At 39.4% G+C, this 21,387-nt stretch overlaps 1 protein-coding gene across 2 annotated transcripts in view; it reads right to left on the bottom strand.

Annotated features, from left to right (window-relative positions):
* Nucleotides 1-21,387, bottom strand: part of PPFIA2 (PTPRF interacting protein alpha 2) — a 534,766-nt gene that overhangs the window by 9,638 nt on the left and 503,741 nt on the right. Inside the window, exons 23-30 of one of the 2 annotated variants that reach the window (XM_067559878.1) lie at nucleotides 20,239-20,439; nucleotides 16,681-16,743; nucleotides 14,985-15,014; nucleotides 8,124-8,299; nucleotides 7,272-7,369; nucleotides 4,995-5,170; nucleotides 4,840-4,908; nucleotides 3,080-3,239 (exon numbers count right to left, since the gene is read on the bottom strand). In XM_067559878.1, the coding sequence (XP_067415979.1) occupies nucleotides 3,080-3,239; nucleotides 4,840-4,908; nucleotides 4,995-5,170; nucleotides 7,272-7,369; nucleotides 8,124-8,299; nucleotides 14,985-15,014; nucleotides 16,681-16,743; nucleotides 20,239-20,439 (973 nt within the window). Of the gene's footprint in view, nucleotides 1-1,670; nucleotides 1,763-3,079; nucleotides 3,240-4,839; nucleotides 4,909-4,994; nucleotides 5,171-7,271; nucleotides 7,370-8,123; nucleotides 8,300-14,984; nucleotides 15,015-16,680; nucleotides 16,744-20,238; nucleotides 20,440-21,387 lie in introns of both variants that reach the window. The other variant, XM_067559879.1, reaches the window with a different exon arrangement.

Here is a 21,387-nt window from a genome sequence, read left to right as displayed (position 1 = left end):
CAGCCCTTGAACTGCCATTAAAAAAAAACAACAACAAAAACAGCCTGACAGAAATGCTTCCTCCTCTTCCTCAGTATAAATATTTACCTGCCTGATGCATGGGACTGGCCAGACTCAGTCCTGAATCTGTAACAGTTTTTCTCTATATAAAAATGATGTGAATTTTAAGTCTTATTTTACTATCCTGCATGGCTAGAAAACAAAGCTTTATACCATTGGAAAGGGGAGACTTTCAGCTTCCCTGAGGGACCCAGAACTTGCTTCTAGCCCGGGAGTTGCCTAACTCTTATTGAAATCAGTGAGAGTTAGGCCCAGATCCTCAAAGATATTCAGGTACTTATGTTTTTCAGTAACACACATGGCATATATATAAAACAATGGCTATGGGGTGTAAAGTTTCATTTGTACTCATTGGAGGAAAACTTACATATCTCAGTTGTGAGTAATGCTGTAATCCAAACTCACTGTTTAATACACGATTGTGTATTTTTAATCTCTCTCTCTGTACATGTATATATAGGAAGGTAGAGGTAGCTAAATACTTCGGTGACAGGTGCTTTATAAATGCCTATCATTATCTGCTGAAACTTAAAATGGAAAGGAAAACTGTTATTTAAGTAAAATTAGCATGAAATGGTGGCATGTTAATGAAAGTGCTCATTATGTTCTTATTTTTGCAAGACTGATGATTTGGTGGCAAACAATATATTTTCACACAGCTGTATTTTGTTCAAAAGTATATCTGTGCAATCAGTACACTTGTTTAGATGACAAATGATGAGATATTTAAGTAATAGGAACTACTATACCCGATCTGACCCCTGTCTATATCTAGTCCAGTATCCTGTCCTTGCCAGTGATGAATATCAGGTGCTTTGAGGAACATGTAAGAACTTTTATAACTGATAATTTTGGAAGACCTTATTGACAGGAGATGTTTTGTCCTAACTCATGCCAACCACCACCTAGCTGATGTCCTAAAGCGGGTTTGTATCTCAGACTTCTTTTTCTTAAGTAAATCTAGTGTAACTGTTCTCTCTTGTTAGTCTCCTCTCTAAAGTGGAGGTCCCGCAGTGCCTTACATATGTAAACTCCTCCTTTTTACATTGTCGTCTCATCCATATATTGGGACCCTGAAGTTTTTCTGTCACACTGTCTCAGGGCACCAGACACATTTTAGAGAAAGCTACCATGGAGGCCGGGCTCTGTGCCTTTCTCTAAATTAGCTGAATGTAGGTTTCAAGAACCTGCTACTTCCTATGTCACTAGTTCTTATATGTACCATAACCACAGATTCCTCCCCAGTTCTCACCAGAAACTCATCTAGATGTCTCAGCACATTTTTTTTTATCATCTAGACGTCTATCAATGCATTTAGCTATCATCATAAGCTATCTATCTTATAACTGCTTCCTTATCTCTTGGGAGACCTGACCAATTTACTAGAAGGGATTCCCATGAAAGAGAGGGAGAACCTGCTGTTTGAGATGGGAGGAGGAGTAATAGGCTGGCATCCACCAGACTAAGCCCCATTCACTTAAGGTTTTTTGATAGACTAGATCTGCTGGGGGGAATGGACCCATCTTGGCTTTCATTTCAGTAATGTCAGTGAATGTTGGGTATAGTGTACATTTATACAGCCTCCATGATGGCTTTTTGTGAATACTCACAGCAATTCAGTGCTGGCTTCTTTGCTAGCCTTGTCAACATGAGTATGTGCGAACTGTAGAGCTGTCTAACCTCTGCAATCGTGATGAAGCAACTGCAAATTGGAAAAAAACCCTCTTTAGTTAGAATAATGAAGAAAATAAATTAATATATTTTCCCTCCCTGAAAATGTGACTGTTGAATTACTACATCGCTCATTCTGTCCAACCTTCTGGGTTTAATCTTGTCTATAAAACTTATTTAGAGTTGCTACGTCTGAGTGCTGTTGAAAATCTGACTGCTTCAGGAGAAATAAGAGGTTTTCAAAATTACTGATGCCATTATTGTTAATACAGCATCACAGGTGTGCATTACAGTTCATAAGAAAATAATGTTCATCTCACAGGAAAGTAGGAAGTATGGTTTAATGGGCACAGGATTGGGATTCAGGTAGCCCTGAGCTCAGTTCTCATGCCTATGTGACCTTGGGCAAGTCTCTTAATCTACTCCGTGCTTTAGTTCCCTAGCTGTAAAATGGGAATAATTCTTTCCAACCTCGCAGTGGTGCTGGGAGAATAAAATCCATCAATGAATGTGAGGCGCTAAAATAAGGTGGTGATGACAGTTATGTAAGTTAGATAGTACCTTAATTCATAGCCGGAAAGCACCTTTGAAATTGATCCATTCTACCCTATGACTTTGCACTATTGCTAAAAAGTGCAGAATAGAGAAAAGCGTGAACATGAGCAATGCAGTCAATGGAACTAGTAATGCAGTTAGCAACTTATGCCATTTGTGCTACTATATAAGATTTTTTTAAAAAAAAAAGATAATACATTCTATGTACGAGAAGCTTATTAGATGAAGTTCTTTAAATAACGACCACCACTATAGCAATTATTTTGAAGACTCAGAAAATTAGAAGCCTCATCAGGTAGACCACAAACTCTATCAAAAATGAAATACTATTCAGTGGTGAAATGAGTGGATAGTGTTTCTTTTTCTGTGTAGAAGCACTAGAGGGAAAATTAAGACTGGTACTAGATAACATTGTCAATAACTGCAATATGGCCTATGCCTTCCGTTTACACCACTTACCCTCAGTCTTGATATTTAACTGCTCACAACCACAGTTATTTCATGGTTAAGCCTAGGGCTCAAATAGGAAAGTAAAAATAATAGTACTGAAAACTGGAACACAACTTGAAAGAGATGGGGGTACACCATACCAGTGCATTTCCCTCCCCAATTTAAGTCCTGATTAATCCTCTATTTTATCTGTGGCTATACTGAACTTGTTCTGTTTTAGGTTTAGTTTTAACTGCATAAGTTCACGGTATTAGATTGCAAGACACACATGAGCTACAAGTCAATGCAGCAAACTAGCATAAACCTCTTGCTTTTGAGAATAAGTGCAAAAAGCATTTCATACCATCAGTTGCCATTTTTCGTGATTGCCCTGATGTTGTAGTTAATCTGAATCCAGCTGGAAGTGTTTCAGAGGAGCCAGGCATCATGCTGATTCCATGGACTTCACGTGGAGGAAATTGTCTTCGCCAGGAAGGGCCACGTCTGAAGTTCTTGTCATCGCTCTGTCAATACAAATGTTTGTGTTTGATAAAACTAAATTAAATTCATGATTCGTTATCTGAATGGTTGCTTCTTCTCCAGCTGTTAAATTTATTTTCTAGCAAATAGATTACTACATGTTTCATTTCATCCAATAAGAAAAAAATGTATTTGAAACATTCTTGAAAGAGCAACTGTTTTAGAAACTTTGAAATACTAGAGCAGAGGATTTTTCCTTAAATCTTTTGCTTGATACACGGTCAGGTTTTGTCTGCTGATGTAGAACTTTCTGAAAAATCAAGGAGGCATAAAGTGTCTCCACATATGATCTGTATTGAATTTAAAGATAGGAAATGAAGCAGCATATGATCAAATGAGGAGGAATAAAAGATAAAATAAAATGATAGTCGAACTGACTGTTTGGATTTAAAAGCTGTGTTAGTTAAATTTCATGCCTGATTTTACTGTTTAGGAGTTTGGAGTCACATATATATTCTTTTGTCATAATAAATTCAAGTAAACTGTCTTATACTGGAATTTATTATTTTAAAATAATTTCACTTTACGGGAAAATATGTAACGTGTTTGTACCATGCAGAAAATCCTAGCTAGAAACTGTTGAGTCTGATGAAAGACTAATAGTGTGTATTCTTCTCTTTTCTCTTCCAGTTTGCATTAATATTAATGAAAGCAATATGTGTGTACCTTGGGGAAGATATATTCCTATCAAGTCAGCAATTTATAAACCACTTATGAAATTTCAGTAAGTGGTTCCTGAATAAATTAATATTGGGTAAAAAACAAATGGTGAAGTCCAGTTCTAAACAAGTTCAATATCAGTGTTTTCTCACAACCTGCTTTAAGAAACAAATTAGTTCTGAAAGTATTTTTCATATATCCTACTCCTTTTATTCAAGCAGAGTTATGTCTTCTCTGAGCAGCAGGCAAATATCGGGAGGTAATCATACATGGTATATAATCCCTCGCCCATCTACTTCCACTCAATTCTTTCCCTCCTACATGAGGCACCAGCTTCTTAGTCCTTCTATTTGTGTCATCTTAGCTTTGCTCTGCTCAAACAAGAAAGAAAGCTGAAGTAAACATTAAGACTGTAATCTCTCTGTTTCTCAGATCGCCATCTTTAAAATAACCTCCCTATCTTACAGGACCATTGTGAAGATAAATTCATTAGTGTGTGAGGTATGCGCCTACTACAGTGAAAAGTGACATAGGAAAAGCCTCTGAGGAAATTAATAATTTCCTGTTTAATGCAGGATTTGGATGGTGTGCAGTGTGACTATGGGACAGTACCCTCACTGATGATGAAAAGAAATATTGAACTGCTGCCTCATTCTCTGAGCATTGTGCAGCCTGAGGCAGGAGTCCTATGGGGGAAAAGGTAGTATGTAGTCATATAAATCACTTTCTTAAGGCATATACTGTACACAAGGGGCAGCAGAAAGGGCGCACAGGCAACCTTAAGTCTGGCATTTCCTTGTTTTTGAGTGTTTGATTTTTTTAACCTTAATAACATCCTTTTTGTGTGTATGGGTGTGTGTGTGTCCTCCTGAACTTAGTGTGTAGCTTTTAGGTTTTTTTTAAGACATAAATTAAATTACTTACTTCATCAAGTCGTCTCTCAGTTCCTAGTGCTAACAGATTGTTGTATTCTCTCTCCAGGATTTGCCGTGCCTATATATAACAAATCAAATCATTAAAATAATTGAAAAGGAGTACAGATAAAATCCAGACAAACTAAAAGTCATGAAAGGACTTGCCTGGGTGTTCTGTGTTGGAATCTGTAATAATAAAGCTAAACTGCTGTAATCAAAGTTTTCATCCAGGGCTATAAGTGACCCATGTACACCACTTTCTAAGACGTTATTTGCATATTCTCGTAGTCCAATAGCCTGTATCCAGCGTATGACTCGATCATTGCTCCAGACCAATACATCTACAGACAGACACACAATATGGTAACAGTTTACTGTTAATTGAACTTTCATAAGCACATAGATACATGTATCTATATGGTAGCTGATCTACACCACTTTCCATAAAAGGAATGCTAATACATGGTTTCATCATTGATACAGAGTCCAGAAAGTTGATTGCCTGTGACTCCGTGCCTACTTGTTATTTAAACATACCAAATGACAACCCTCAGCAAACGCAGTAGTGTCAGCAAAGGACTTTACAATTTTTTCAGGGAAGATTTTAGGATTTCAGGTTCCTGGGAGAAAAAAGATCAGTCTCTTAAGGTTCAACCTGAGGGGAGGGTGAGGTGGGATTAGTTATCTATCTAGAGATCAACATCTACAGTTTGCGAATGTGCTAGAAGCGAAAAAAAGCTAAAAAAGCTAAAAAGCTAAAAAAAAACTTGTGTTGACATTTTAGTTAATCAGGTCTTCTCACTTCTGAAAGCTGTTCCATTAAGATCCATGCTAATGATAAAGCTATGGACAAGTAAAAGAGAGATGAGGTCTTTTTTGAGAACTGAGTCAAAAAAAAATCTCCACATTAGAAAAACAGATATTTGTAGCTCATCCTTAATATTTGTTATCTTGCATGTGGGATGTTTGGAATCTCTAATCAAACACAAATCAAAGATTGCTTTTTAATGATCTCCTTAACATCTTAAGTCCCAGGTGTAAATAACCGTGAGCAACTAATATCGTCAAAACAGCAATAAAGTTTATTTAAATGGAAAGCAAAAAGGCCATATTCCCTCCTTTGCTCCCGCCTCTACCTGCTGCACCACAAGCACAAGGAGGCTGGAAAACTGTTACCTTTCCAGCTTGGAATTCTTCTGTGAGGAGGCGTTCTCAACCGATGGACAGCCAGTATAATTGTCTCCTGTGCTATCCATTCTGCAGTCCCTGAGACAGGGAGTGATGCAGGGTTTGTGAGGGGAGTGACTGAAACATAGTGTGTTCTAACCATCCTTGGCTGCTAAAATATCGTATTGGGGAGCGTGGCCAATCAGCACAGATTGGAACAGCCTGAGGTGCTGTAACTTATGATGGGGTCAGAACCAGCACCAGGAACCAGTTACTCCGTGCTTCTCCAGGTACACCCAGCAAATACTGGGTACAGCAGGGAATTTGATGCTAAGTCCTCAGCACCTATGTAAGTCCTTTGCATTAGAGTATGACACCATGTCTGCTGAGGCAAGCACAAATTCTGTTGTTGCTGTTACTTCTGTCTACTAGTTCTTGTATTTTCAATTCTTCTGAAGAACGTTGCACTTGAAGAGTTAATTAAAAATGTTCTGGTTTCCTCTAATACTAGGCAATGCTTAGGGAATCAAAGGATTCACTTTAGATAATGGGACAGAAAACCTAACTGTTAAGTGCAAGACCTACACCTTGAGCTTGCATGCTCTCTAGGAAGCCTTATACTGTTTAACTAGCCATTATATCATGCAATAAACCTTGTTCTTTGGGAACTCATTATGGGTCAATGCCTGACCCAAAGTGAAATGGCAAGTTGTAAACTTGAAACAGCTGCTTTTCAGATCTTAAAGATCTGATTTGATGGGAATCCATCCATGTAATTTTATTTAAATATGATCAGCTTTTGAAATTAAGGAAACAAAAGCAAAGATTTTCCAAAACAGGAGCCTGAAGCTAGGTGCCTAAATTCATGTTTAGGTACTGGCCAGATTTTCAAACGTGCTGCATCCAGCAGCTCCCATTGACCTGCCCTGGGGAAATCCTCAAGCAGTTGGACTTACCAGTTTTATGGCCAGTTTCTACTGTCAGACTGCTGCAGAGGTCCTGTAGTGGGATCTGTCCCAGAGTCCCTGCCCCAAAGAACTTACAATCCAATTGGGCCAAAATACATACACGCCAACATATACATTCAACAATCATTCAGGAATGTGTCCCGATTTAGCAATATACTTAAGCATGTGCTTACTGTAAGCAAATGTTTAAGTGCTTTGCTGAATAGGCATGAACTTAAGTGTGCGCTTAACAGTGAATCACGTTTAAATACTTTGAAACCTCACAAAGAAAAAAAAAATCCCAGTACCCATTCCCTGAAACTGTTACCTTTTATTTCATGTTGACTCACTTCTCTTCTTCTTTCCAGTTCTTTTCTGTCATAATTCAACCTCTTTAAGCACATGATTCCATATTGCAAACTTGTTCTGTTATTTAAGAGAGAAACATTTACAAAGTAACATAAGACATTTAGAAATAAAATAACGTTTGGGATGTGAATGTATTGGAAATATTATATAAGATAATTAGCTCAGTGTGCTGAAGTATCAAATCAGGGGGCAAAGAGCAAAAATTTAACAGACTAAAAAATGAAATGGACACAACACAAATGAATGAGTTTAAATAAGTTAGCGAGCATTAAAAACATTTAACATTAAAAATGTGTCCAAAACAGGCCAACAAACCATGTGACCTGTGCTTAAATGCCCTATTGAATCAGGCAGGAAGAGGAGTTTATTGTCAAATCAGACAGTAAAGAGTGCATCCTTGCAGGACTGGCCATCACCTTTGGTAGATGAACCTTCTACCCACTTACACTTTCCACTGCACTCTCAAGTAGCTTAAACATCTTCATATTCCTTGTCTACCATCTTCTGATGCTGTGCCATTTAATAGGTGTTTTTTTAAAATTTATTTATCATTACAGTTATATTTATGTATTAAGACTATTGTGTGCATCATGGAATTGCAATCTCTTAGTTATGGATTAAATATTCACACTTGCAGTTGCTCTGTCAAAAGAAACCTCCCTCATTTTCACATTGGTGCTGACTGTTTATACTTCCATGTGGGGGTCCTCAGTTGGAACAATATTAAAAATAAAGCTTTATCATCTTATGCTGCACAGAACATAATATTACATCCATGTGCTCATTTTGAGTGGCCTTTGTACAAACATACCGATGAAAGCTATCCACCATTTTTAAATGCACCCGGAGATCTTTCTTCGTCAGATGATCTAACATCCTTGCGTCTACCAGGCACTCCATAAAGTAACTTCGGTACTGAGGTAAACCCAGACTCGGGAGCCATTCATTACCAATCCATTCATGGTTCATATCACCATAAGCAAGAGTCTACAGAAAAACAGGAGACTTCACTTTTTAACCTACTTGGGTCAGTGCCACAGAGCGAAGGCAGGCTATCTATCTGCTATGCCATTTCAACTAGGAGTTCACTGTCTAGGAAATTCACACAGCTTTCTGTAGTACTTCTGACAATACTACCAATTGGGTCTCATATATGCAAATAAAGCACTTAGCTCTCTACATCAGAAAATATTTTTATTAAATATAAATATGATCGCTCTGTATCATGTCAACCAGCGTTTCAAAATGGAAATTCTTGCTATACTAAGAAATAATGCATTTGAAAATTCACATTATAGCAAAATCCAGAAAATCAGACATAGAGATTGAGGGAAATTTTTTCAAGCACCTATGTGAGTTAAGAGTACAATCCCATTGAATTTCAAAGGGATCTGTGCTCCTAACACACCTCGGTGCTTTTGAAAATCCTTCCCTGCGTTAACACGTGATAAAACAATTTTTTAGGGTGAAATCCAGCCCACATTAAAGTGAATGGAAGTTTTGCCATTGCTTCAATGGGGCCAGAATTTAACCCAGAGGTTTTACACATCTTATTCCACCATACAATTAGTGTTACACATTTTAGTCCCCCTAAACCAGTGGTTATTTTTAACTGGTTGTGGCCCAGTCTGCAGGCCTGCTTCTGCTTCCAGTAACAGCAGGTAACCAAATGCACACCACTAACAATATGTGTTAAAATGTGCCCAGTGAAAAATGAAGTGAACCTTTTGGAACTGTCAATATGTGAATCCTTGAAGAGAAAAAACAATCTTTTGAGCATTCAAAAAAACACTACAATTCAAGAACACTTTCTGCATTGTGAGATTTTAGTAGAGAACAAGAGTGAGTGTGATGCAAATACAAGTCCAACTGCTTTTGTACAGTTTATCTGAAGTATATCATCTATATTTTAGAAAGAGAGCTTCTGCCTTCACTAATGCCTGCAATGGATAATCACAATAAACTTGATTAGTAACGAATGTACAATTTAACAGTCATGTACATTAAAATGATGTGGCACAAACCAGAATTCTAACACATATGGCTGTAGAAATGAGTTACTTCAGTGCTTTCATGATCTATGTGCTTGGCAGCTAGTTGGGAGCTGCACATTCTACTGGCATTTTTTCCATAACTGTGCAAGTGTTTAATTTAAGATGCCAGGCTTTTTTATCCTTGAGAAAAGCTACAAGCTATCAAAATGAATTAACTTTTGCTGTTAATACCAAATCAGCATAATACTATCAACGGCCATATGATGTTACATTTGTGCTCAGTGGGCGGTGTAATTATAAACTTTGAAACCCAATTTTAGCTTCATTCAAGTGAAGAATATTCAAACACAAATATTTGTTTATAAAAATAAGCCTAATGTGCATAAAGTAAACACATATAAACAAACACTAATGTTCAATGGGAACATTGTGTTTCTTGCCATCACACAGTATACATATTATTTTTGTATATAACCCATCTTTCCTTAGATGCTTTCATGTGACATCTTCAGTAGTATCTTGCTGTCACCCTCTTTTCAGTTGGATGGTTTTTCCACTGAAATCCACAGATTTACACGAACCAAATGCAAACATTTCCTTTGCCTCTAGCTGCTTTATTTACTCCACTACCTTGGAAAAAGTTAATTGAATTTCATGTAAATCTAAAGGGGTTGCTCTTTCAAGTGTAAAATATAATGAAGGGAGTGTTCGTGCTGAGCTTGCTCATGGAAGCTGCACGTTCACCTCTGGTCTGGTGCAAAACCCTCTGCTCATTGCGGGGGAGCAGGCAGAGCAGCCACACTGTGGGTTGTCTTTGCACCTCTTGCATGTCATGGGAAAAAGGCTCTGTGCTGCCTGCAAAAGGCTGGTATGTAAAGGAGTGGACCAAAGGTGGCTTGGGATCAAAAATGTATGTGTACTCTATGAACCTTGGGATGGGAGAGAAGAGAATGTTGAATTAGCATCAAAGAAAAAACTGTATTAAATTAAATAGCAAGAGGGAGTTATTGACAATCACATTTGGTTTAACACTTGAACTCAGGACAGTGAGAGCCTAATTAGCATTCAAAAACATTTTTAACAAGGAAGCTAGTCCTTTTGGCATAGGGAGAGAATGCTAACCTTAGATTAAAACAACAGTGGGGGACTTGAACTGCTACAGACGTGGAAAAAGACTTCCTAAACAAGTTGTATACAGATAAAGCTATGGGACCATCAAGGGCTTGGCCTCACTACAGTTTTTCTACCTTGAGCCAATAGTTTGTCAATTAAGCTAATTGTAAACCACCAATTTTGTAGCCTGGTATAAGTATTGGGAAGTGTCCAGAGAAGCCTTTATCGAGGTGTTAACTACCTTGAATTAACTGGCAAACAATTAATGGATACTATATTATAGAGCAGAGACTGTGATGATAATTTCAAAACACTAGCCATTGTCAAGTTGTTGATCATGGCTTGAATTTGGGAGGGGATATGTGGCAATACGATATACACACAGCTTCCCAGAGCTGCCATCTTATTCTCCAGAGTCTTAAGACAGTCTCTAGCCAGTGGCATACCAAGGAGAGGCAGAGGGGGCCAGGTCCCCAGGCGCCAGCCTGCAGGGGGATGCTGGGCTGGGTCTTCATGATGCGCAAGGGGTGGGGGGGCACAGGAGGCTCTGAGTGGCTCAGACCCTCCTGTGCCCCCCACCCTCCACCCATCATGAAGGGCTGGCCCGGAATGCACTTATCCACCACTCCAGCACCACAGCCTGGCGCCGGCTCAGATGGGGTGGCTTCACCCCTGGGCCTAGGGGGGCCAGGCAGGCCCTTCACAATGCACGCTGGGGGGTGCAGGATCAGAAGCGGGAGTAGCCACCCCTCAACCTCCAGCATCTCCCGCGCATTATGAAGGGTCGACTTGGTGCCCCATCCGAGCCGGCGCCAGGCTGCGGGGCTGGAGTAGCGGGTAAATGCGGGGGAGAGGGGGTGCACCGGGCCAGCCCTTCGCAATGGATGGAGGGGGCAGGAGGCTGAGGGGCGGCTGCTCCCATTTCTGCTCCTGCACCCTCCCTGCACATCATGAAGGCTGACCCAGCCTCCCTCAGGCCGGGGGTTGAGGTTGCCCCCCATCCGAGCCAGCACTGGGCTGTGGAGCTGCTGGAGCGGGGGTAAGTGCAATTGGGGGGGTGCACTGGGCCAGCTCTTCATGACAGGCTGAGAGGCACCCCTTCGTGCCCCCTGTATGTAATGAGGGGCTGGCCCAACCCCCCTTCCCCGGCAGGGGGGTGAGGCCGCTCCCCTCCGAGTGGACACCGGGCTGCAAGGCTGCAGCAGGAGAGGCGGGCACGAAGCAGAGCCAAGCCTGCATTTGCACCCACACACCCCCCCGCACCTCACGCCCCTCCCCCACAAGTACAGACTCCCCCGCCCTCCCTGGTGGCAGTTGGGGTGGCACCGGGACCCCTCCTGCCCTACCCAGGAGGGGGTGCAAGGTGGGGGGGACGCAAATATAGGCTTGGGCCCAGGGCGCCAGAGACCCTCCATACACCACTGTGTCTAGCTCTCTTATAGTTATGAAGAAAACCTTCAAAATATAGCCCAAGTGTAAGTGGTGTATCACAGTCTGGCTGAGTTTGTAGCCAGCCAGGAACAATAGCTCTGAAGTGTGGTATTTGTTTCAATGGGGGTGACAGTTCAGATAATAATTGAAATGTCGCTATTATTAACAATTTCACTGCTGATTATGTGTAAGAAAAGACTAGCATATTATGAAGATCTGTGGCATCTCAAGTGCGTACAGCTTGGTTTGTGAGCATAGTTTGGAAGAATATCACGAATTTTTTCAGTTTGCTCCTTAAAGTTAATAGGTATTATAAATAAATGATAATGCAGGGGCTGACAGCTAAAGATTGGAGTGAACTGAGTATATCTGATAGGCTGTATTAGAAGCTGAGGGAAAGAGGAATGCCAGAATGGAGAGAGAGACCCAATAACAGCTGGACAGACAGAAGTCTAAGAATATAAGTACTTGATTCTCTGAACTATCTGAAACCATTGTTTGTCCCGTAACTACGCAAGGCTGCTTGTAGATTTAAATCTATGATTTATACCATTTAACCTTGAATTTTCTCTCTATTTTCTAATAAACCTTCTAATAAAGTCCTGTTGTTCTTTGGGACTGTGATGAATTTCCCATTAGAAGTTGGGTAAGCATACTGCAGCCAGGCCTTAGGAGTTAGCTAAAAGTAGGTCCAGTTCTCTTTAATCTCTTTATAAATGATTTGGATAATGGCATAGACTAGAGAGTACACTTATAAAGCTTGTGGGCAATACCAAGCTAGGACAGGCTGCAAGTGCTTTGGAGGACAGGATTAGAATTCAAAATGATCTGGACAAACTGGAGAAATGCTCTGAAATAAAAGGATGAAATTCAATAAGGACAAATGCAAAGTACTCCACTTGGGAAGTAATAATCAATTGCACAAATACAAAATGGGAAATGACTGCCTAGAAAGGAGCACTGCAGGAAAGGGTTTGGGGGTTATAGCGGATCACAAGCTAAATATGAGTCAAGAGTGTAACACTATTGCCAAAAAAGCAAACATCATTCTGGAATGTATGAGCAGGAGTGTTGTAAGCAAGACATGAGAAGTAATTCTTCCATTCTACTCCATGATGATAAGGCCTCAACTAGAATATTACGTCCATTCTGGGCCCCACACTTTTGGAAAGATGTGGACTAATTGGAGAAAGTCCAGAGAAGAGCAACAAAAATGATTAAAGGTCTAGAAAACATGACCTAGGAGGAAAGATTTGGGTTTGTTTAATCTGGAGAAGAGAAAACTAAGGGGGGACATAACAACAGTCTTCAAGTACAAAAAAATGTTGTTATAGAAAGACTAGGATAATAAATTGTTCTCCTTATTCACTGAGGAAAGGACAAGAAGCAATGGGCTTAAACTGCAGCAAGGGAGATTTAGGTTAGACATTAGGAAAAATTTCCTAACTATAAGGGTATTTACACAATGGAACAAATTACCTAAGAGGTTGTGGAATCGCTGTCATTGGAGGTGTTCAAAAATAGGGTATACAAACACCTGTCAGGGATGACCTAGATAATAGTTAGTACTTCCTTGGTGCAGGGGACTGGACTAGATGACCTACTGAGGTCCCTTCCAGTCCTATAACACTGTGATCTATGATTTAAAAGGACTCAATAGCATATGGTGTGGTTTTCAAAGAAAATAATAATAATAAATAAATTAATTAATTAATAATCTTTGAAATTGTGCATATATTGAAAAGCTTCAACATTAATTGTTCAGTTCCGTGAACTAGCACAATTTCCTTGATAGCTGTGTCATTTCAGCATGCTGCACTTCGGGTTACCAGAGTGAAGCCAGTCTGGTGTGACATTGTTGATCCTAAACACAATTATTAAATTATTAAATTTTTAGTAGTTCTTGAGCATTCAGCCTTTAGTGTAATTAACAGGGCCTTTCAGCTTCTATATGTTAAGTACAGGATGGCTGTAGACTTTATATGCAAAGCATGTAGGTATAGATTTTTACAAATATTTAGGCACCTAACTCCCATTGAAATCAAATTCTTTAAATACCTTTAAAAATCTGATCCCCTATTCTGTAAATGACACACACAAAGACCCTTCAAAAATCTATTTAAAAAATTGTTCATGCATTGATTGTACCTTCAGCTACCACTGCTGCACATATAAATGAGGATCCAAGTATGAACCAACCACAAGATGATGCCAGGATGTGTGCAGGAGCTTCTCCCAGATGACCTATCATCCTTTCTCCCCCACACACCCCCTCTTCTGTGTGTTTCTTCATGAAGGGGGAGCATGCCATCTCTGTGACTTGGATGGCCTTCCAAAGACACTGGTGGCCAGAACAGAGAGGTCTCTTTTCGGTGCTGATAGGGTTTGAAAGACTTTGCCAGTTGGAGCAGGGACTATGACTGTTCACAACAGCCTGCCATTAATATCCAATCTGGATAAGCAGCACATAAACTCAAGTTTGTTGTGACCTAATTGCCCCAAACTTAGGCATATACTTAGGAAAAGGTATGCTAAGGACAGTGCAGGAAAGAGATGAGGCATGCAGGGCCTTACTACTGAGTACCTGTATAACACCCAGCCACCAAAAGCAAACATGTTTCTAGCAATACCAGAATGGGTTGGAAGCTGAATCTTGCTGGCATCGAGGTCATGTAGCAGATGCCCTCATTCTTTATGAGCTTTAGGGACTGCAGGGTAACAAGGCACTTACAGCCACTGCATTAATCCGTTTATTAGTGTGTTGTGTTTTACTTCCTCATTATCCCAAGGGGCAAAGGCAAAGGATGTGTGTACAAAGTGTCTATGCACAAAATAAAGGCTTGTGTTGAGTCTCCTTAAAATATCTGGCTTTAAAAGATCACAGCAAATTATATAAAGGAAAGTATTTGCCGCAAATACACTATTTATGTTTCATGTACAAATCTGTCAAAAAGTTTTTCTTTGAATTGAAAAAATGTAAAAGATATTCATTATATTTAAATTATTAATATGAAATCACAGAAATAGACTCTGATACAACAACTGAAACAATGTTACAAGGTTTTCTATTTCTATACTAATTAAATTATTATTAGTTTTCCATCCTGAAAGTGTAAAGTGCAAAAAATTCATACCTGGGCCCAGCTGCCTTCCTCAGACTCTTTCTGTATTATCGGCAGGCAGCCATTAGTAAAGCAGGTACAAAATACAACAAACACAAGTCAAGAAGCAAAAGATGCAAATGTTAATACTAGTACAAAGAGAAATGTACAAATAAATATGCTGATAATGCATTTGACCTAGTATCAATGGCAAACCGCTTATCTAAACTATCAAAACTGATACCATTATAATTAAGGCTGACAAATCCAGCAAAATATTAGAGATATACAAAATCTTCACAGCTTTGTGAAATTTTACAAACTCATCTCAGACTCCCGGGGTGGTTTTCACAAAAGCAAGTATTACTGTCAAATTTTGCTCTTTTGTCTCAAAATATTGTAAATTAGGAGTAACCCACTGTTTTGTCCAGCAAAGTCTCAAATCATTCATAGTGTAAATGAAAGTTGTATTTACAGGAAGAATGGTTGAAATTTTGCCCTGGTTCAGATCTGTGAATACTTGCAAATCTCTCCTGTTTGACATGCACATACCCAAAAGGAAAAAGTAACAGTTTCAATCAATGATGTTAACAGTAACATTTTGTTGCAACAGCTTGCAATAAAGCTACTCACTTTCCTGTATCAAAAGTGAGTTCTTTTTTTCCTGGTCAGTTTTCCAGGGCTACTTCTGTTGGTTGGTGCTCAAGGTATTATTGTGTGAGTGTTTTCTTTACCAATAATGCTAAAGCTGAGAAGCAGCTCAGTTGTAAAAAATAATTGGTAAGGAAATTACTCCATGAAATGTATAACGAATATGTAAAACATTGCAACAAATGTAAATGTATAATAAATCTATCTTTGCTGCATTAAAATGTAGATTTAGCATCTCCACTACCGTTTAGGGGCTCGGCTAACCATAAATTATTATGAACTGAAAATAAGGCTTCATACATCTTTTTTTTAGGCTTAGTTAATTTCTTACAAGCCTGTTCTTATGCTGGTATAGAAAAATCTTACCTTTGAAAACAAAAATATAATTCTAACCTGAGGTTTTGGAGAATGAAAAAAATCTGAGCCATTGAATGGGCGGTGTGTACTGACATACATTTTAAGTCTCTACCAAAATCAGCGAGATGTTTGCAAAAAATCAATGGCACAATATCACTCTAAGTCCCAAAAATGTGAACAACTTTGCTTCAAAAGAGAGGATTCTATCTACCTAAAGCATTTTTGTTCCTAATTACATACTGTTTAGGCTTCCTGTAGATTAACAGCTCTCAGTGTCAACATTATCACAATTCAAGTGATACAGGAAAGGAGATTTTAGGGGCAGGTGTGGTGCTGAACTGTTATAAACTCATTTTTAACAGACTAGATTTCAAATTGAGAGTGTTCCTTTATATTAAATACTTTTCTTTCACGTTCAACACAGCATGACATACAAGTTAATGTTTCAAAAAACTGAACTACGGCTGTATAATGAAACTTCATTACTGTGTGCAAGTTAACATAGTCTCTGTGATTGTAATATATTTGGTATTTTATTTTTTAGGGAGCTGTCATCACATTTTTACATTCAGTTTCACCACTACTTTTACCTTTCTAATGGTATCTTTGAGAAACAGTCTACAGGTGGTCTGACAATTGTATTCAACTAGATAAACTTCAGTTGTGTTCTTGGCATTAAAACAAACATCACTGTTGTCTAAATAAAATTAGAAAGACTAACCGTTTTGGCTGGAGCTGCAAGATTTTCCATTTCTTCATGGGTCACCCAAACATTGCCTGAGGGCTGTTAATAAGGCCCACAGGGAAGCAGGCAGAATCCACATTAGGTAAGCAGTGGTAAAGAAGAAAGGCAGCACCACTGTAAGTTAACAGCGTATAGCATCACAATCAGCACAACCATGTTCTTGCCTCAATTGAGCTGCAACTAGAGAGAACTTTAGACAACTTGCTTTACATCTGGCTTCACTAAGATCTGAACAGATGATTGCTTATCAACCAGAACTCGTGGATGAAATGTCTTACTCCTAATGGTGGAAATTCTCTGAATACCATTAAAAAGGAAAGAATAACAGTTAAGTATATCACCCAAAGAGCGGATAGAAGCTTTTATGTGGTAACTGAATCCTGAGGAGGGTTCTCATTCAGTGAAGAATTTCCCGCCTAAAAGTTCTGCACACATACTGTACTTGCATTGTAATAGAACATAAGATCCCTTTCCCTACAATTCTGTTAGTCAAACATTCCTGGAAAATTTCTTTTAAAAATGTTCCATTTTTTTCTCATTCCATTGCTTTTAATAAGGGTTAGATTCTGATTTGCCCCCGTGTGACCAGGCAGCGAAGTAAGGAGGTGCAAGAACTGGCTGAGCACACCAGGGCAAAGGCTGCAGTAAATTAACTTCCATCTGGAGAAAGAGAGAGGACAGGCAACTTATGACTCACGGTGCAGCTGCATGCCACCAATCACTCAGGGCTAAGTGCAAAAAGCACACTCTACCCCCAGATTTCTAGCCTGAATATGTGACATCTCATCTGGTAAATCTCAATGATTTTCTTGTGCTATGAATGGAACTAAAATGTAAATGTCTGCTTTTATTTAACCAGAACAAAGTTGTCAAAATTATAGTGCTCTATTCACATGAAACGTCTTTCTTTGTGGATCAGTAATACTCTGGCAATAGTATATAGGAGGGTTGTTGAATGCAGGTGTTTTTGTAACTATAGTCTTTAAAGGTTCCTCAACAATGGAAATATAAAATCTCAGATGTTCAGGGTAAAATCTGACTTTCAATGAAACTCAGACTTCTCAGTGCCTAAGTCACTTTTGAAAATGGTACTTAGGTGTGTTTCAAAATTTACCCTAAGTCATTATGATTTTTTGCTCTTGTCTTCAATAAGAGCAAGATTGATCCTTGAGCTTTTGCATACATATGCCAGATTCTTAGGGCCCAATTACTGATAGAGTAGTACTACTTTGATGAGGAGCATTTTGAGTAGTAGAAATCTTAAGGAAAACGGTCCTCCTCAAAGTAAGAGTAACAGAAGTTGGCCCTTACCAGTTACGGAAATAGCAGACATGTTTTGACCGCATACATAAAGCTCTAAAAGATGTTAAAGTATTAGATCATAGGGCTCAAAAACTACCATGATGGGCACACTATAGATAAACTGATTGTGCAGATCAAGTGGTGCAGAGTTGTATTTGACATAATGACAGCACAAAAGTGAGCGTGTTGTAAAGAGTTTTATGGCCACCTGATTATGCAGCAACTTGCAGCTACCGTTTGTTCAAGATACATTTCACTATCATAGATAAAATTCACCTGCTCAAATTGGTGTTTGCAATTGTTTCCTTATATTATGTTTTTATTTTGGTTTCAAAATGCCAAAGTTTGATCTCTCAGCCAAGGAACGCTATTCTATTTAGCTCATTCCTCACAAATAAATACAACTCTTTAAAATTCAGGTTTAACTTTTGCCCTATATCTATATAATTAATCAGTAAGAGGACTGGTCTTTCCTATGTAAGGGAAAAAACAGAACACAAACTCAGATACAAATCTTTACTAACTTTAAGACTGTTACTCGGTAATAGATTTACAATTTATGTACAGCACAGATCATTAGCATTGAGCATTTAAACATGGAAACTAACAGTTAAGAGAAGTTAGATAAATATTCAAATAGCCTCACAGTTCAATCTCTTCAATGAAAGTAGAAGTGTAATATATTACACTGCACATTTAAAAATCACCTTAACTCTGTCCCCATATTTCAGCCCAGCTTCCACTTACAGACTTGAAAACATTTTACATGAAAAAAGCTGTTCTTGTATTTGCCTCTGACTGAAATTAGCACGTGCCAGAAGCTACAAAATTGCTTATTCTCTGGAAATTTCAAACCTCACTTTGCAGACTCAGAAGGTTTGTACACAGGGGTTTGAATAAGCATCCAGACTTTTGGATGCTGATCCAAACCAAGGCTCGGTGCCCAAATGGAAAAGTGAAGGTGTTAGAACCTATCTCACTCCTTCCCAGGCATGCTGCCCCTGGCCCCCTGCCTTTTCAATCAGCTGCCCCTTTTCTGGCAGGGAAATACTGTACTACGTAGGGAGATAATCACTCCTAATACAATGTACTAGCCCTAAATTTGAGTGTTGTCTTAGGTGTTTCCATTTCTTTTCCCGTTCTTTTTTTTCTCCCATTTTTCTCTCACTTTGATTCATTTGCTTCATCTCTTTTTCTTGCTGTCTATTGTTTTTTTTTTCTGGACTTTCTCTCTGTCCTTTTTTCCTTTGGGGTCTCTACACCTCAGCCTTTCCCCCTCACCATTTCTCCACAATTCCCATCTGTCCCTCTCTCTTTTTCTGACCTCCAATATATCTTTCTCGGCCCAGCTTTCTCGCCATACTTCCTGCCATCTATTTCTTAGCCTTCACCATTTGTCTCATGATTCTCTCCCTTCCTAACTTCCATCCTTTATTTCTCTTCCCACTAGCGTAGCCCCTTTGTTCTCTTTCTCCCCACCTCCACTCACACTTTTACCATAACACACCCACACACAATTCTCACCCTCCTAAATACACTTCCACTTCTCTTCTCACCTTTGTTCTCTTTCAAACATGCTTCTCCCCACCACTTTCATTCTCTCTCCTATATGTACTCTTGACCTGCCATCTCTTTCTCCTCTCATCACCCACAGCATTACACTCTCTACTTCTCTTCCCTCTTCTCACTACATACCCACATATTCTTGCTGCTTCTCTGAGGGAGGAAAGAAAAGCAGGAGGATACTAAATCAGCAGACCCAGGCTGGGGGATAATTGAAAAAGAGAGAAAGAGGGATGGTCAAGAGAGTTCTGTGGGAGGAAAAAACCGAGGCAGGAAAAGTATATGGTGCATTTGGGGAGAGGATGTGTTTTGGAGAAAAGGGAAGATAAAATACCTGCAAAAGTACAACTAAGTTTTCAAATACTGGGTGTTTATACAGAACATCTGTGAGCATTTTGAGGTTTGCCCTTCTCTCATATTGAACACTGAGGTAATTTCAAGGTTAATCAGAAGCAAAACGTTATAAAAAAAAGATTATTTGTTACAGGAAGATATCAATGATCAACAAGCAAGAAAGGCAAGGAAAAGCACTTCCACCCTCTTCAGGATGATTCATATTGATTTTGAAGTGTGTGTTGCCATAGATTCACTCTCATATTACATAACTTTTGCTATGGATTCTGATATAGGAACAAGCATGAGAAAGAAAGTTAGCTGAATGTGACTCACTGTTCTAGAAGTGGGAGGAGCTGATGGACTTGTAAGTGATACCATCTCCTGGATTGCTAGTCGGAGCTTTAAGCGATGGAGAGGGTTGCTGATTCCAATTTCTCTCTGAATCTCAGTATCAGACAATGCAGACATAATGGCTCCACTCTTCACATTTGCACGGCAAGCAGCAACATACCAGGCAGGCATTCCCAACCATAGCTGTCAAGAATAAAGTCACCAGTTTAAGACAGTAGAACTCAGTTTCTGAGATTTCATACAGGATTTAGTTTATTAAGACATCTGCCAACCCCTGTGAATTACTTCGGTAATGCACAAACGTGCAAATCACCAGTTTGTGAAAGGCCCTTTTGCATATGCAGATTCAGGCTTTCCACAGGCAATAAGTCTTATCGAAAAGTGATTTTGACGTTATGAATTCGTCAATTCTTGGAATTCTGGACTGTGGTACGAATGGAGCTCTCTGGTGTTCCAGAACCATAACAGGAATGTCGAATACAGGCATGTTTTTTAGCATATGCATACGCTCCCAGCTTGAGGAGACATACCTGCGCTCACTCAGTGAGAGACAGTGTGCTAAAAATAGAGTATAACCCCAGCAGCATGAGACATAGGTAGGGCTAGCTGCCTTGATATACACCTAGCATCTTGGATGGCTCAGAGTGGCTAGCTCCTTGTGCCCTGGCAGCTATACCCTATGTTGAGTGTGTCAGATCATTTAGTTCTAGCACAGGTATGTCTCTGAGCTGGAATTTTCAGAGACACATACACTCAACTGCCTGCCACACTCTTACCACTCTTTTCCTGACCCTCTTTTGAGCAGAGACTGGCCATATGACTGAACTGTGCTAAACTGTTTGGCAGTTGCCTCCTGCTGAAAATCCAGTCCAAGAGGGCACCCGCAAACTCATTTACTCGTTGGCACTTGTGACCCAGGACAAGATATGAAACCCAGGATTGCCAGAAATGAAAAGCTACTGCACTAGCCCTTTGCTGCACCCAACTCCCATATTTTGGGGAATTTAAAATTACTTCATAACAATAGGAAGACACTTCAAGAAGTGCACTTTAGAACAATTATGGTACTTCCCTGGTGATAATTCTTTCTTGAGTCTTCTGCCTTAATACAACCCACGCATTCTTCTAGAC

Source organism: Emydura macquarii, unplaced genomic scaffold, assembly GCF_026122565.2.
Source record: "Emydura macquarii macquarii isolate MOO-44397 ecotype Brisbane River unplaced genomic scaffold, CSIRO-AGI_Emac_v2 contig_2205, whole genome shotgun sequence".
NCBI lineage: Eukaryota > Metazoa > Chordata > Testudines > Chelidae > Emydura > Emydura macquarii.
This window is presented reverse-complemented; position numbering and strand designations above follow the sequence as displayed.